Source organism: Rhea americana, unplaced genomic scaffold, assembly GCF_003343005.1.
Source record: "Rhea americana isolate MKP2758 unplaced genomic scaffold, rheAme1 scaffold_151, whole genome shotgun sequence".
Classification (NCBI taxonomy): Eukaryota; Metazoa; Chordata; class Aves; order Rheiformes; family Rheidae; genus Rhea; species Rhea americana.
The window spans coordinates 994774-1012605 of NW_028185606.1; the positions used below are offsets into that span (position 1 = coordinate 994774).

Consider the following 17832-nt stretch of genomic DNA (forward strand, 5'->3'; position numbering starts at 1 on the left):
TTTGTAGTAGCCCTGAATTCAGGGGGGCAACACATTTGCAACATTGGCTTCATAAAAAGTAAGCATGGCGTTGTAGATAGAGAACTAGCCTAAGAATTGGCTTCATAAAAAGTAAGCATGGCGTTGTAGATAGAGAACTAGCCTAAGAACTGCAGACCAGAGTTTCCACCGGAGCTTTGTGGAGGGTTTCCAGAGGGTTGTTTTGAGGTTTCATTTCCCCTAGATGATGAGTTCCTTCAGCTTCTGTTGGCTTTAACTGGAGGTTTAGGTGTTTTACTGCTCTTAAAATCAGGCTGAACTTTCAGTTTGTTCATTTTCCTGGCTAAAGGAAATAGGATATCTTCCTGGTGATTTGTGGGGTTGTTGGATTCAATTAGGAATGCCTTCAGAAGTCGTTCAAGTTGTTGGTAGTTACAGTGGCAAGCAAAATTTTCTGACTGGCTGTGTCTTGCGCTTTCCCTTGGCAAGGAGGAGTACCCTGCAGTCATTGCCTGGTAATATTGCTCCTTACAGCGTGGGCCTGCTGCCGTTGACCCGCGCAGGACGGCGGATTGAAACTTTCACCTACCAGGGCAGTTCAGCAGCTTGCTCCTGGCTTCCTCCTTGGCTAAGGACTCCCTAAATCTATGCAGATGGCTTTCTCAGTAGTATACGATATAGTACAAGCAGTAGTAGTACGTGTATGTGAGTGTGCTTCAGCATATATCCCATTCCTTTATTGCATGCATTTAAGTATGGCTCAGTTACACTTCCCTTAGAGCACTTGCAGAGGTTGGTTACGTATGTGGATAGTACGCTGTTGGAGACTTGGTATTTCTTCAAAAGATGGAATGCAGTGTTTTTCCTATAAGCAGATTTTGTTCTTCAGCTATTGCAATATAGGCTTCGACCTCTTAGTGTTTATGCACAGAACTGGTGTATAGAGGATTGATTTATAAACTGATGCATCTGAAATAAAACTTGAACCAATTAAAAAACTCTGAAAAGATTTAAATGTTTTAACCAAGAGAGGCACTTTGTAGTCATCTTCCTTGTTTGATGAGGGGAAGATATTTGGCCTTATGGAGAGATGTATCTCAGCAACAGCAAAATTAGGAAACATATGCTTTGGGAACATGTGTTTTAGGAATAGTTGATCTCAGATGGTTGCTTGCCGCATCAACACAATTCCGAGTGTTATCAAGACATCTGTTTGTTGTATAATTACTTCCTCGACCTCAGCAAAACTGCTTAAAACTACAGCAAATAAAGTATAATTCATGAGGTAGAGTTTATTAGCTTGTCAGTTTTTTTTTAAAAAAGGGACAACTCCAGGTAGAACTTGACATGTTTCATTATGTGTTGTCATGTCGTGTATATCCTTTTTTTTTAATAGCACTAGCTAAGCTGTAATTGGAGCCTGGTGTATTCCACAGCAGTTAGATCACAGAAATTGTTGTAGATCCTAATCTTAGTCTGTCAGTTGTAATGARTATTATGATGGCTTTGAACACACAGGTTGACTGTTCACCAGATGAAATAGCTGAGCTTGTGACCTGAAGACTTAAATGAAGAAAAAAGAACCGAGTTGAAACTTAGCCCTCAATTAGCTTCTGCTACAAAACTGAGACCAAATGGCTATTTTTTATTACAGATGGTGTTAAGAGACTTCTCCATTTTGGGCACAGCTTTAAATATTGATACGTGATTAGAAGGCTTCAAGGCAGTCCTTGAGTGTAGTATGAGATCTGGGCACAGCATTGCTTTGAATTGTGAGCTCATTTAACCTTCTTGTGCTACTTTAGTTTAAGCAATGTTGTCTGCTGACAGTGTCTCCTTTTAACCRTAGGATTACTCGGTTCCTATACCATCACATCCATAAACTTGATGTCCTCTACTGCCACTGCAGCGTAGACTATACATCTGTTGGTGTCTGTTCGCTGAAGTAAAATGCCAATGTTCTGTTGTTTTGCAAAATTGTTTCCCATCTGTCTTTTCACTCCACCCTCTCCAGTGCAAATACTACAGAAGTTGTATCCTCCAGCCTSACTTGAGGGAAGAGAAGGTCTTAGGTCATGCTTGCAGAGCTRTTGGGTGTTAGTTGGGGTTTTAATTTTTTTCACAAAAATGCAGCTAGATGTTTAGAATGTATATTACATCTCTGGTAAGTGTGAATGGGTTTATTTTTGAAAACCAACAACAGAGTGGGTGCTGTTTTCACTGCATTTTACATAACACCTATGTGCAAATACAGTATGCATCAGTGTTTGTGTTTATGATGGATGTGTGTTCCAGACAGCTGACAGATACCCACACACTGTTGTTTGAAATGATTCCTTAGTGTACTCTGAGCAGCMGTGTATTTCCTTCATCCTTGAAGCAGTTCTCCTGCATATGGTCAGAAGTAGTGCAATCTTTGCTTTTCACTGTGGACTATAAAAAGTAGGTGTGCTAGAACAAACCTACCARCATTCCTCCTTTTCCTTGACCATTGAAAACATCCTTGGATAGTCCACGTGGAAGCCATATTTCTCCTTCAAAATTCCTAGGAAAGAATGGCAAAGAGGTGATAGAGAGGGACACTCTTAGGGGGAAAAATAACAAATTACAATTCTCTTTTGCATTTTTCTTGACCTTAGTGGGAAACAAGATTTCTGCTCTTGCCACTTCTTACGCCTCCAAAGTGAGCCCTCAGTAAAAAGACAACAGACAGCCCTTAAACCACAGATCTGACAAGGCTCAGTCTGCTCCTGGGAGCTGTTTACAGGATCCAACCTTTGTGTGGCTCCTCTGTGCTCACAAGCATTGCCTTTGGCTTGCTCTACTTCCTGCTTCAGATGCTGTCCATGGTAACTGAGGACAGCACAACCCTTTGCTCGAGAAAAGGGAGAGAGGGAACAAAGCACATTGCTAGTGTTGACGTCAGTCTATCTTGGAGGCTTCTTCTGGGTTGATGCCAGTTCACCTGGGCCGAAGGCAAAGTATTTAATCTGTAGTTTGTAAGCTATGCAGCCGTCCTCTGTGAGATTGGCTCTGTGGGGACCACCTGACACTCTTCATCTTTGAATTTAAATAGCACTGCAAGTGTTTGGGGAGGGCAGGGAAGGCTATATTTGAAAAGCCTTTTGTATTTTCTGTTATTCTTCCTGTGAAATGGTCTGAAGTGAGTACTTGGGGGAAGAGCTTGTTCTGTACAACAGTTTAATTGATGTTCACACAGTAGTCCCATAAAACACTAGAATTCTTTGTACCAATAAAATATGTCAACATAGGAAACCAGCATACTGATTTCTTTCCTGCCAATGCCAGCTTTTAAAGAGTGAGATAAATTGTTCTCACTTACTATATTTAAACATACAATCGAGTACATTTATTCTGCGCAAAGCAGTTCTGCCTTGGAGAATGGAGGACTTCAGATCACAGCTAGGTGACAAAGAACAAACAGGATTTAAGCCTTCCTGCTCTTGGTTATATGAATCCACAGACCAGGAGCCTTAAATATTGAAACTATAACATGTGGTTASTCACCTGCTCTGCAGCTCCCAGCCACACAAGCTTTTTCATCGTCTGGTGTGTGTTGGAGATGTATAGAATATTTACAGTACTCATTTGAAAATTCTTTTCAAGCTCACTAGCCATCAGCTATAAATTAACCGTTTATAATCACTGACTTCCTCTTGGCAGCTGAGGAAGCTTGTTCCTCTTGGCAGCTTTTTCGGACTTATTTTTGAAGTAACTAGTTTTTATGCCTTTCAGATGAGTGTTTTTGTTGTTGTTTACTTATTTCTCTTGTTTGTTTGTTTCCTAGTGAAGCTGTGGTCTACCAACTTGGACAATTCAGTAGCCAGCATCGAGGCCAAGGCTAATGTGTGTTGTGTCAAATTCAGCCCTTCTTCTAGGTATCACCTTGCTTTTGGCTGTGCAGGTAGGTAAAAGGGACTGGGGTGGGCAATGAGATGATCTGTTCTCTTCTCTAAGTTCCTGACTTCCCTCTAAAGATTTGAACTTGCAGTTAAAAAGCTTGAGACAGATTTCTCAAGTGTGCAGTCACCCAGAGGACTGTAATGGTACCTGAATGTCGACTTCTTCATGCAATCCAATCTAATTTTGTGCCTTTATCAGCAATAAAAGCTTGTGAAAGCAAATCACGTAGTGCATTTTTTTGAGATAACTAAGGGAACTGGGCAAATCTCAACTTTATAAGTCTCTAAGTGAGGCTAGCATGTTAACGTGGTGGTGGTAGTTTTTTCTGGTTCATAGCTGTGCTATGTAAATGATACAAGATCATACTGGGAATTTTAACTAGTTTTACCTGGGGCGTATTTTTAAAACAGAGGCTGTATATGTTTCTCGTAGCTGCAACTGTAATATCTATGGATGGGTTTATGCTTTCCTAGGCTGGACAAAGTATCTCTGTTAAAAGGTTTCTTTTTAATAGTCATTGGGTAAGGTATGATAAGCCTTTTATTCATTTAGGTTAAAATAGTTTTTAGTGATAATACAAAAAATTGAGAACAGAGTGGGTATTACTTTGGGAGGGAACTACATCATGCTATACATGCAACAGCTTAAAAAATCTGAATTGCTTATAAATGTTTAACTGATATGGTGAATTGTGTTTTCTTTTTTCTTGTGGAGTTCTAATGTACTTGTAACTGTATRTTCTGAGGATGCATTTTTGGATTTCAGAGATATCTTGATGATATTCTTCCAACTGGTAGTTTAGCGTTTCATTTAGGTGTTCCAGTTTCCAGGCTGGTTCTACTTAAGCTCTGACTTTTAAGAGTAGAAAATAAATTTGCATTTTGATACACTGCAAAAAATGGATTGAAGTTGGAGAGTAAAATATTGACTTATTTGACAGACATCTCGTTGAAGTTTAGCAAATTGCGTGTGAGAACAGGATTGAATTACATTACTTACCAGCAGCCGTTGAAGGAAAGGGGCTATCTGTGGCTCGAGGGAAAGAGGAGAGGCCCAACTCCAAGTGAATCAGCTACTGATTAAAATAGATAGGTAAAAGCATCAATAACTAGAATTCTTCCTCATAAATCAGTAATTGGGATTCCTTTCCACCTGAAAGGAAAAAGGAGGATAAGGCACAGCTAAATCTGTGGTTGGTGTCGGGACTGAGGCAGGTGGAATGAAAGCAGTCTGAAACGTTACTGTCCATCAGGCCGCACTCGCTCCTAATAAAGCGCAATGGTCTTATCTTCAGCCAAAGAGGCATGAGCAAATATTACGGGTTATTTGGAGGTTTTAGATGACTTCATCTGCGTATTTAAAGTTTAAAGAATGCTGAGGGGTAGAACGGTATTTGTACTGGGGAAGAATGCAGGGGAGGGGGAGAGAATGAAATTGAAAAACCATATGTTTACAGCTGCTTGATGCTTGATAGTTGAGTCTCTAAATAAAAATTAAAATGGGTATTTAACTATGCTGAAAGAATTGCATGGAGTAATTGAACTGATGGGAATGACTTGCCCACAAAGGAATACCTAATTGATCTTTCAACCGCAAACAAGTGTGAAAAAATGCTAATGAAATAAAATTTAAAAATGACATGTTTTACAGGATGTAATACTTATTTCTGAACTCCTAAAAATCAGGAGAAAAACATTTGTTTTTACCATATGTACTGTGAAAGTGTTGTCCAGTTTAATGTGTTATGATGGAGACGAGACGTCTTTCTCCTCCATCAGTTTCAGCTAATCTTGTTTACTAATTTCATTTGGACTATATATATTAAAAAAAAAAGCAATATAACTTCTAAACTGTGTGGTTTGTCACATAGACTGTGAAATTAATAAAGGAAGAGTAAAAACTGGTTTCTTTGAGCAGTATTTAAAAACAAAAATGCAAATTGGACACACTGATTTGTCTGTTAGCCCCCCATAGGAATCAAGATGAGCAGCGCAAAGCACTAATTGATTGACCAGTGTAATAGGCAATTTCAGAAAGCTGTTCTGTCTCTGCCTTGGCTTGTTCACATGCTCTGTGCATTCTTCATGGTTATGTAAATTAATGTTTCAATTACTTTTTCTGCAGCATAGTCAATGGTAAAACAGCTGATATGTTCTAGCATTACGTGCCCAGCAGAATTTTGTATAGTAGTTCAGTAGAAATGCTGCTCCTGTATGTATTCCTATTTTTCCTCTATTTGTTGCTTTGAGGAAACTTTAAAGGGAGAAGAAAATCTGTATTCCACAGTGAGTATTGCATTTGCAGGAAGCAGGCAGTTACTGAGGTTTGACAGTGTGCGTTCATAAGCTGACTTTATGTGACCGGATCGTAACATTAAAAGAACATTCTTTCATCCTCTGGCCTTCACTAGGCTGTAGCATCCTGAAGTGCAGATGTACATGTCATCACTAACTGTCAGTTCAGTCAGCTGAGTGGGGTTTTCTGTGGTTACTGTATTAGCACTAGGCAACTTAAAAATCAGTGAAATAACAGAGATATATCTAGTGAGTGACTTGATGAGTTAAGCACTTGATAAAATGGCAGGTGTAGGGAGAAAAGCTATTGGTGCATAGTATTAGGGGTGTAAATGAAAGAAGTAAATCAGTTTAATATACAGCTATTAAATGTACATATGTTTCAGTTCCACTTTTTCTTCRTATGCAGGAGAAATTGCAGGTTGGTGCATCTTGTTTTAGCAGTGTAATTTGAGCAGCTCTAGAATGTTTCAGTGCTGGTGTCTTGAAAGGTAGTGTGCCTCTGAATCTTCCTGTTTTTATTTTCTCTTGAGGGCCTTTCTTAACCATCCTTACAGCTGAAATCCCTTTTCATAAGGTTTCCTTCCTTCACATTTAATCAAAATAGAGCATTTGCTCTGGCCTTGACAAATGCATCTTGCCCACTTGTGTCCATCTATTCCAAGTTCCTCTTTCATAAGTCAGCTTCTTGAAGTCAGCTTTCCTAATCAGATGCTTCAGCTATATCAACATCTTTTTGATCTCTGCTGGTTCTGCCTTTGCATTCTCCATAAAAATCAGATGGTTATCTTGAAGCCCTTTTATCCTGTCTCCAGGTTTCATATTMTTTCTCATTTGCCAGTAAAATGTTGATTCTTAGCTTACCTCTATCAATGATGCTGTTCTTCTTTGTGCACTGGCAAAATATTCAGATAAGTACTTTTGTGCTTCCTCCTAGACTGTTTCTACCATTTAGGGGGAAAAACTCCCCATAACTGTCTTATTTCTCCTTAAAATTCTCACRGAGCATACCAACACAAGTGGCACAAATTGAGCTGATAGAGCAGGCCATTGAAATTCTCCTTTCTCTTATATTCCCCTGTCTTTCTCTCTGCTGTCCTCTGGCTCTGGTACTCAAACTAGAAGCTCTTTGGAGTGGAGTTGGTTTCTGTTTGTACAGTGCTAAGTGTGATGGCAGCTTGGTTTTTGGCTGGGGCTGCTCAGCACGTCTGCAGTGCGAATAGTGACTGTCCCATACTTGCAGCTTTGGATCCTCCTTGGCAGGGAACATCCGTTTTCCCCTCTGTGCTGAGTTCCTCTGCAGCTTCCTGCCCTTCCTCAGCAACAGAAGGAGCAAATGAAATGCCTGTCTTGAATATTGCCCTCTAAAAAGGACTTGACGTGGATTGAATTGGAATTTATTCTGTCTGTGGATTTCTTAGTTAAACCCCCTGTGCTTCAGGATACCTGTTGAAAAATGAGAGTAGTGATAGTAGAGAGAGGTGCAATGAAGCTTTGATTTAGATGCAGCTGTGGTCAAAAGTGCTATTAGTGCAACTCCACATAGAGCTCTTTTTTCTTTAGTATCAGCTACTGGCTTGGCTTCAAATAAACGCCATGGAAAACTGTGCTTTAGTTGCCACTATAGAAACAAATCTCAGGATTATCGTCTAATATGGATGAAATATATATTTCTTTTCTGGCTTCTCACTCTGAAGGCTTTTTAGATGACCAGAAGATCATTTTGGTAGCTGAAAACAGAACAAATGAGCAATAAATGGGAAATAGAGCTTATACAAAAGAGAAATGGATATTTGGTTTAGAAAATAATTCTCTTAAAATAATTCTCTTAATCAGACAGGTGCTTCAGGTGACAAGGGAGCTAGAGCGTCTGACTAAAATCTGATAAAATCTGTGGCAGTGGAGAGAGCGTATAAAGAAGGAAAGATTACTTTTGTCTGTGACTTTTAATAAAATATTCTATTTGCATGCTTACTGGGTTGAAACATCATGCAGTATAAACTGTAATCACTGCCGAATACAGAATCAAGTAATTGGGGGGGGGGGGTGTTGTTTTTTTTAAAGAGATAGTGTTTTATCCTGAAATTAGCAGTATAAATCATGGCTGAAGTTGTTATTGTTCTGCCTCAGCAACACCACGATGCCCTCAACCCATATATTTTTCCAGTAGCACTGTTTCCCCACATAAAATAGGAAAGTGGCTGAAAATGCATGCACTCTGCAAACACGTTGCTGAGCTCATGCAGTCACAGTGAGATCAGCCTGTCTGCTAACTTTAGTGAGCTAAGCATAGCTATTGATAGTAGGCAATGCTTTATTCCCTGCATGCTCTAATCCTGTCAGCAGCTACTGTTTCCCATATATTATGGAGACATTAGGTCACCAAGACTCAGGATTCCTGAGTTCTTGCATCATCTTCTTGCATGCTATTTTTTTTTCTTTTCTGTAGGACCCACAAATCTTGCAGATTGGATCTGTGGATGTTTGAAGAGGGGGAGGTGTCATAAGTGGAGGCAAAGGCTGTACCTGCTCTCCAAGAATTTTACAAGTTAGCAAAAGCAGCAGATACATAGATGGAGGGATACAACAGAATGGCTTGAACATGATCAGAACTTAACAGTTTGCTGGGTTGCTGCTAACCTTGATCAAGTCTCTGGACTGATCGACTGTATTGTCCCACGCTGCCCAGAGCCCATCACAAAGTGACCAGGAGAGGGAAAACATGGGGCAGCGCTGACTTAGGTTGGTTTTGATGCTTACATGAAATCACTGCCTCAGGGTTTGATACTATCCGCACTGAGGTACCATATTTCTTCCTAAGCATTCCCAATTGTGCTTTTCCAGTTCCTTCTTTATCCTGGCAATTTTATTGCTAAAAATGAATCACGTTTAGTGTAGGAAGTTTGGTTTCGCCTCTGAGCGGAGTTGGTGGTGGTGGGAGGAATTGGTGCAAGTTCTTCTCCTCATCTTCCCCCCCCCCACACACACACACACACCCTCAATCAGCTGATAATGGAGCATCAGCCCTAGAGACAAACTGGCCCTCAGCAGCCTGAATAAATTATCAGCATCAGCTAACAGGGAACCAAATCCTCACTGAACAAGTTTGCTGAGGTTTCTCACATTTCTCCTGTCCAACTGTAGTCTTGCCCCTTCTGTCTTTCCGTGTTCCTTTCCCCTCTTGTACAGTGATGCTGAGCAAGAACACTTCCCAAGGGAGCCTTTTTTCTTCAGACTGTTTTGCCCTTCTCCACCAGGTTTTGCATGCTATGTAAAATTCTTCCTTTGCGGAGAAGCTCAGTGAGGCTGCCCTTCTGCATGTGCTTTGATCCCAGTGCACACTCACCTTCCCAAATGTGTTAGGGCCTTCCAGATGCAAGAAGCTTGTATTCAACTGTTGTAGTCTTTCTCTTGTGCTGTACAGCAAAAAGATGCAAAAGGATGAGCTCCCTGTATTTTACGTCTTTAGTGCTTTTAGCCAAAATCTCCAGAAGCGCACTCTCCTCCATAGATAATCTAAGTGCAGAGTAGCTAGAGAGATGCTACAGGGTTTGAATAGCTTCTTAGAGCAAGAGTATTCCAGCATCTTCAGCGTTACAGAACAGCATCATACCGAGGCTTTAAATGCTGCAGCCTTTCATTCATTGCTGAAAAGCTGCAAAACTAATGACACTGATTCACAGCATATGCCATGTGAAAGGGCTCCTGTTGCTGTGCGAGGAGCTTTGTTTTAATTTGCAGTGTGTTCCCCACCCTCTTAAGATCTTTGCCCTGCCCTGATGCACTTAAAGTTCAAGGTCACGCATGGCTTCTTTCAGCATCATTCAGGTTTACTAATGCACCAGCTGTCTGGGCAGAACCACTTTGGAGACCATTGTTATCCAGTAGAATATAGATTTTACTGCAGTATCTGGGGCAGTGATTTCTTTTTTCCAAACACCTCTTTGTGCAGCCAGCCTTTCATGCTGCTTCACATCTTGATGATTTGCCTGCCTTGTCATTCAGCTCTGAAACACAGGAGTGATGTGATATTAATGACCAAGAAGGCAGTGTGCCTTTTTTTGGAAGAGAATTAATGTTTCTCAGCTAAAAGCAAGGTCTTACCTTAATAGAGTCTCATGGGTAAGTACTCTGCTCTATTGAAAACCTGCAAGGACTTAGAAAGAATCTATTTGTGCAAATGTCTGACACGTTTAGGGTGGAGTTAGGCAGCTTTTCTGGGCTTAAGCTGCAAAATTAATATGAATTTAAAATGCAGTATTCAAAGGCAGAGACAAAGATTATGCATTTCTCTGAAGCATGTGGAAAAAATTCAAGCAATGCTCGAAATTCGGCCTTTATGAAGTTGATGTGGCATGCAGCAATCCAAGACTTCCTTGTTACTGTATGCTGAACTTGATTTGAAGGATGTCTTGTCTCTTTGTGGGTCTTCAATAATTTTCTTCTAGTCTGTGGTCTTGAACTATGGGACAAGTTCTGTATTTTGGAAGTGGACATTTGTCATCTCATAAATTACTTGAACTCGTTTCAGAAGTCATTGCAGATGTTTCAGTTGTTCTAACCTTTGAAAGCATCCACAACACTTCAGTGCATTGATGGTCATTTGAAGGAATCTGTACTTTTGGCTAGTGTGGGGGTGATCATATTTCTGTACTGACAGGACTTATTTTGGGATAAACACTAGGCTCAGAGTGGGATTGTTTAGAGTACTATTTTGAAAGTTTGTGTGTTAAAAATTATTTCCCTGCATAGATGTTGGAATATAATTAAAAGTGAAATTTCAAACTGTACCTTCTGCTATCCTAATGYATGTCTGAAAATCTTTCTGGCGCTYATGATTTCAGAGCTGGTTGGTAGATTATATTCCATTTCTACTCAGGACTGACAGGCAGAACTGCTGCAGCTATGCTGTATTAATCTGACTTACTTATATTTGCACATCCAAGAGACCACCAGATTAGCCAGGTGCTATATGATGCCTTCCTACAGTGTAGGAAGGTAATGCTGTAGCTGCTTTCTAGGAAATCATGAAGGAAACGAGTCCTGCCAGAGGCACTCAGGAGTATGTAGGAATTTCACAAGGCAAACTCCTTCCACACTCCAGATCTGACAAGAATAGTCTTAGTGTAGATAACAATCCTTTTTGTAAAGAGTAGATCAGCTCCTGAAGCACACTTAAGAGTTTAAAAGCTTGCATGACTGCTTATACAAAAGAGTTGTCTCTGATTTCTGTTGATTAAAGAATTTGCAATAAGTTGAGTAACAATCTTGAGACGTATCAGGAGTTTCCAAACTTTATGCCAGAAGTGGTCATGCTTTGGTAACAAGCGAAGGAATAAAGTCAATTTGAAAAGCTCTGTGATTCACTGAAGAACAGAATTAATCTGCTGTTAGCAGAAATGGGCATGCTGATTGTTTGCTTAAATATTCTTTTCCTGAACAGTTTGTCTTACAACTGGTATAGAGTYGTTTAGTCAATGTTACAACATTCAAATTAAAATTGAAATGAGCCTTGAAATTCAAGAATGGAATAGGCAACTCCATGATTAGTCTTTTTCCACCAAATGCCAAATTGCTCTTGCTACTAGCTATGGCCATATTCAAAAGAATTGCTTGATGGAATGACGTCTTCTGTAATGCTTTACTGTGTCATCTACTGTTCTAAGTGCTGCATAGTTAAACCCTTCCAGCCTTTTATTTGGGTACAGCATCCACTTAGATCTTTGTAGCATATACTACTTTTTCCATACCAACTGGTAAGAATTGCCACATTGAATAGCACACAATCTACATAACCTGCAAAGGCAATGTGGTCTGTTATCTAGAAGACTTTATTTCTTATTATCTGAGCATCTAAACATTGCAGATGTTTTAAGAGGAGAATTTCCAAATACTTGAGCCAGGTTGAGAACAATTCCTCTTAAGAGGCACTGCTAGCCATTTGAATCTACAGTCTTACTTCTTGACATTTTCTTGAGATATGTGTCTAGCAATTCTAGCCCTTTTACTTGACTTATTTTTACTGCCTAATAGGATCAGATTGCCTCTTTTCCGATTTGGATATCTGTGTATCATCATGTTTTTTTCCCATGCTTGTTTAAATGTCTGTATAATCCACCATAACTTTGACAGGCTTTTTTGTTTTTTAGTCTAAGCGTTCTTATCTGAAGCTTGAATACCAGTGATTATAATAGCATACTTAGCGTCCATTATTTTTTCAGTAACAGTAGAGTCTGCCTGGAGCGCGATTCAGAAGATGAACAAGATYATCATCTCCAGAATCTGGTAAAAGGAGGCTTATATCTCCTCAGATYAGTCAAGCAAAATGTAGTTCTTGGGCGAAATCAGGCCTGACTGACAGTTTGGCAAACTTGGATCTTCATATTGTAATGCATATGGCAGCAGCCTGCGCTTTTCCTAGAGCCAGTTTTTGACTGTTCTGGAGCCTGTGTAGCTTCAGTGTTCTTGCCTAGACATGTGTAGTGTGTTGAGATGGTTTTTATCCTCCATGTGGTGCCAATTACTGTAAGTGTTTTTGTCAGCTGTGGGAGCTGAGAAGACTCTGCCTGACATGACAGTCCTAGGCAGTGCTGCTGTGCAGTCTTTCTCCTCCTTCATAGGGGAAGGTATCCTCCTCACAAGATGTTTGACTCTGTTTTAGGATCTCTGCTGATATGACAAAAAACTCTTAAAAAAAAAAAAAAAAAAAAAAAAAAAATTGCTTCCTAAATACACTCATAAAATCTTAGGGAGAACATTCCTTTTGGTGTCCAGCTTTCTTTGTGTCTTAAGCCCTTATTTACATGATCTGCACGTGATCTCTTTCCCTCTAGATCATTGCTCAGAAGCAGTTGACGTAGGTTTACAGTAAGGCAAATATTGGGTGAAATAGGTAGCTTATATCAGGAGAGATTTKTTCAGCAGATGAGGTAGTATGTCTGATTTTGATAGATGTATCCAACAGTCATTGTACAAATAGGACTTCTAGTGCTCATACAATAAGCTTCAAACCTTCAGAGGTATAGTCCATGGAGACAACATGGGTTGAAGCACCTTTATGTAAGAACAACTGTTCTTCACATGTTCTTTGTATGTGTCAAAACTCATCTTGCAGATTGGTCTACATGCACCAGTGTACATTAGGCTCATATACATACGCATTTGAGCAGAAAAGTTGTATTAAGAGCCTAAATTTGCTCAGTGAGTACATCATCTTCAGTTTTCTTCTTCAGCCATAAAAAATGGATTCTTCCACAAGCTGTGAGTTGTTACCTATGTTACAAAACTAATGAAGACATTAGCTGTAAAGCTTCCTTATCTGTCCTGAATATCTTGGTTTTTCTAACAGTCTGATAGAAGGCAATCTTTGAATTGCAGAAATAAGGGATGGCTGTATTCTTTTTGAGAATTCTTTGTAGTTCTTAAAACCGTAAAGGTCAGAGTTTCAAAAGAGTTCTGGAGAGATTTGTTTTACCTTCCTTCCTGTCTGAGCCCTTTGCTCAGCTGATTAAGATCTCTAATGTTTTATGTCTCCTCCTTCTCTGCTTAATATGAGACAAGTTATTTAATAGACATTTTATGGGCTGCTGTGTCAAAAGCTTTAGACAAGTCAATAAAAAATGTCCCCAGTGTGTAAAGGCCGTTATCCATAACCCAGCAAATGTCATCTGTAACTTTAAGCCGTAGCGAACCTGTCGAATACGAAGGTTAAAAACCCAGTTGGCAGTTCCTATCAAGGCTGCTGTTCCCTTCATGTGTTCAGCAGAGGGAGATATAGATCTTTAGTGAAATGCTAGTGTTGATCTACATTAGCCAGGGGAGGGGAAAAAAGTACATTTGGTGCTGGTAGGATATTGAAATCGCTGGCTGAAGCAGGGTATCAGCTCCTCTGCCAAGCTCTGTCAGAATGTATCARGTGCTAACCTGTAACCCTCTGCTGTCACATCCCTGAGCCCTTGTTGCTAAACTGCTTGCTGTACTAACTGGTGGGTTTGCCAAGGATTAAACTGAGGCTACCAGATGTGTTTYGTATAACCTCAGCTATGTTTAGTTCAGAGTTCATGAAGTAAGCCTTTCTTACGTTGTTCGCTTTATCCAGTCTGCTAAACAGGCCATCACTAAGCATTTTCTTTTCTCAAAGCTCTGCTCTTTCTTCATTTAAATGACTAGCTAGACTAAATTAGTGTTGGATGKCCAAATATGATATTTGAAGACGGTTGGCCATCATCTGTATTCAGTGTAGGAAAATTAGACTGACTGAGCTGACAGAATGCCGTCATCCCTAAATACCCATTTGCCTTTCTCTGCTTTGGAAAATTCCTTTATCTCCTAAGACCACCACTGGGTCTGGGACTTCTTCACTTGTCAGATTTCTAACATTCTGACGCCAGAAGAATAAATCAAATTGACCTTAGCTACTCTTGCATGGTCTTCAGAGCGTGTTGTAAGGGGAGAATTTTGACATAAGGAGAAGAATCTGTTGAATGCTTTTCCGCACTTAAATCCCTTATTGGGTGGCCATTAAGTGTTTGTGGCACCTACAAAGAAAGGGTATGTGGGAACTCCCTGGGAATCTAGCACAGTGGTTTTTGAGACCAATTGTCTAGACAGAACTGATAGCAAATATGAAGGACTGCATCTCAAATCGTCTTGGGCACACATACGAAATACAAAACAGGAATATTGTTCCAGTTCACTGCTGTGAACCACAGCATTGCTTCTAGAATAGAGCACTAAGATTTCAATAAGGCAAAAGAAAATGGCTATTCAAAGGAAAAACTGTTACCTTGCTGCGAAGGAAAATCCAAATAAAAAGAAGAGATAAAGCAAATGCATCAATTGAGTAATTTTGTCTCAGTGGCAGAAACAAAGTACTTGTAATTTTGGCAATTTCTGCTAGCACAGAAAATTGTAAATGCAAAGCCATATTCAGTAAACATTTTAATTTTGCCTGTAACAATGGCTGTACTGGAGTAGATTTTTTTTTTTTGAAATGCAGGTATGGGCAGAAGTAATTAAAAAAAAAAAAAAAAAAAAAAGAAAAAAAAAAAAAAAAAAAAAAAAAATTAAAAAAAAAAAGAAAAAAAAAAAAAAAAAAAAAAAAAAAAAAAAAAAAAAAAAAAGAAACGGTTGTCTTGTCTTTGCCTGTGCGTTGATGGCATACCATAGTTCTGCAGGGGGGTGGTGGGGATGAAATAGGTTTATTTCTGTTCTCGTCACCTGATTTGTTGTGTTGCATGTGGAAAATTGCATGCTGCATTCTTCAGCAAAATGTTCTGTGTAGTTTAGTCTGTCAAAGGATCTTTGTATTAAATCCATTTTTAATCTCCTCCTTTCCAGCTGGCTTGTAAAGAGGGCACTGATGTCAACTCATAGTTGTCAATATTAGATAAATTCTCCTTCAGAAAATTCCTGCGTTAATTTTTGTTACAGGGCTTTGTTCTCTTGAATTTGAGTTCCCTGTRTTTACTGTTCTTAATGTGTTACCTTCTCTTCTGCCATAGCATTCGTTTTCCTTGTGTAATGACAGCTATCCTATTTTCTTCTCCCTGAAATGACTTATAGTAGACCAAAGTCTGCTGATCATAGCCCATTCTAGTATTACTCTGCCAAGTGAAAGAAATCTCTCTATAGTGTTTGGCTTAAATGCCTCCTTGCCACTCTTCGAGTGCCCAAATGCCACTCTACCTTTCTGCTGCTATGGTAAAGACCTGGAGACCTTTTTGCCACATACTCTCTGTTATGMCCAGAAAAAAGACACATGGTAAGAAAACTTTCTGGCATTCCTGTAACTCCAGTTCCTTTCAAGGAACTGTCAAGTTCCTTTCTGGTTGTGTTGAGTTAYTCCCAAAGCAGGAGTGTTCACGTATCCCACAGTCTGATCCTCGAGCTTCCTTTCTGGAATTGACYCACACATGAAAGTTGAAACTCTATTCTGCCGCTGTGGTGTAGGGGGAGCTAAACCTCCAGCCTGAATACTTTCACCCTAGTCACACGAAGATCTCAAAGCACTTTTGTGCTTGTTGTTACAGATTTGGTAAAAGTTAAGAAAAGTTCATTAGTTCTTCAGTATCCTTTCTTTTGTTAAGAAAACATCCTCGTTAAAGGAGAAGTAAGGTTGCTTTGCAGTGCCTCCTGCTACTTCCATCATGTGGGAGTTGCTAGACAAAACCTTCAAGTAACTGAGAAGCAGGAACCTTGTGCAGCAAAATACAGCCTAAACATTTATGTTGCAGTGCTGAAAGTTGAGGTAACACCTTCCACCTCTTCTACTGATAACAAATCACTTATGCAAAATTTGCGTAAAAAGGTAAATCTAATCTTTTGAAATAAGAATGCTTTTCAGGGTAGCCTAGACCAAAGAATTTGTGGAAACTTCATCCTTGGAGATGCTCAAAACTTGAGCATGACCTTGAGCAAAATTACTTAACTTTGAAATTGAATTTATCTTTACATTTGGCCCTCCTTTGAGCAGGAAGCGGGACCAGATGAGTTCCAGAAGTCCCTTCGAACCTACATTATTYTGTGACTTCTAGGGCCCTTGAACAAAAATGGATTTCAAATAGAAACTACTCTCTACATAGAAAAAAACCTGACATTTAATCTCTACCTCATAATTTAATTCTGAATTGTCTTTTGTTTTGAACAACCTTTTCTGAGATACCACAACTTTGTTAGGAGGCTATTTTTCCTGGTGTAGATACAGGGGAAGAATTGCTATTATGTTACTCTCTAAATGAGTGACTCGTTAGGTGGTTTCCAGGTCAAAASTAGCATCGAGGCTTTTGTAGGTCTAATTTCAAATGAAAGGATATCTRACTTAAAGTATTTAATCTTCAGAGTTTAAGTTTGAGAGCAGCTGTCTTTGCTTGTCAGGTTTTTGAGAGAGTGCTTGTTTACCTGGCCYTTTTTCAGGTTTCTGTAAAGACCGAGACATCTAATGTGCAAAGTCATCCCAAAGTACTGCAATATAGTATATTGTATTATAGCGTACTACTGTTGATTGAATTTATTTTTAAATCAGGATGGTTGTCTCTTTATCCCCTTCTGTTTTCTCTTCACTGACAGAAGAAGCTTTGAAAGAGTGAAAATTGGAATTGTACATAAACCTTTTGATTCTCTTTCCATTTTTATCTAGCCAAGGGCTTCTCCTCCAAGGATGGAAGTTTCCCTTTTATAGGAATAAATCATACTGAGTCTAGCAGGAAAYAGGAGCCTCTTGATTAATCCATCTTGATGTTAAAAGTCTGTTATTCTATTGTTGGTGTATGTTCAACAAAAATCTATTAAGGTGGCTTATCTTTTCTGTTATGGAATACCACATCTGGAAATGATCTGTCCTCTAATCCAGACACTTGAAACAGTCTGTTCTGGACATTTGAAGATATAAGGATATGATTGTTTACTAGGAAAATAGTTAGGTATGTGAATTAGTAAGTCTAGATTCATTTCATTTTGTCAGTTCTTTGTGCTCAATATTCTTGCTTACAACATGACCATATACAGAGAAGAAAAAAGTGAAGGGAAAGTTGAACTTATGTAGATAGRTGTTTAAGCATACSTAATTTTAGTTAACATCTTCAGTAYGTACTGAAAACTAGGTGTTTCTTTCAGGACCTCTGAAATCTTTCCTAGA

General features: G+C 39.3%; 1 protein-coding gene across 1 annotated transcript in view; it reads left to right on the forward strand.

The window, feature by feature from the left end:
- Positions 1–17832, forward strand: part of COP1 (COP1 E3 ubiquitin ligase) — a 139918-nt gene that overhangs the window by 78167 nt on the left and 43919 nt on the right. Inside the window, exon 17 of the mRNA XM_085299692.1 lies at positions 3788–3904. Coding sequence (XP_085155818.1) covers positions 3788–3904 — 117 coding nt within the window. The remainder of the gene's footprint in view (positions 1–3787; positions 3905–17832) is intronic.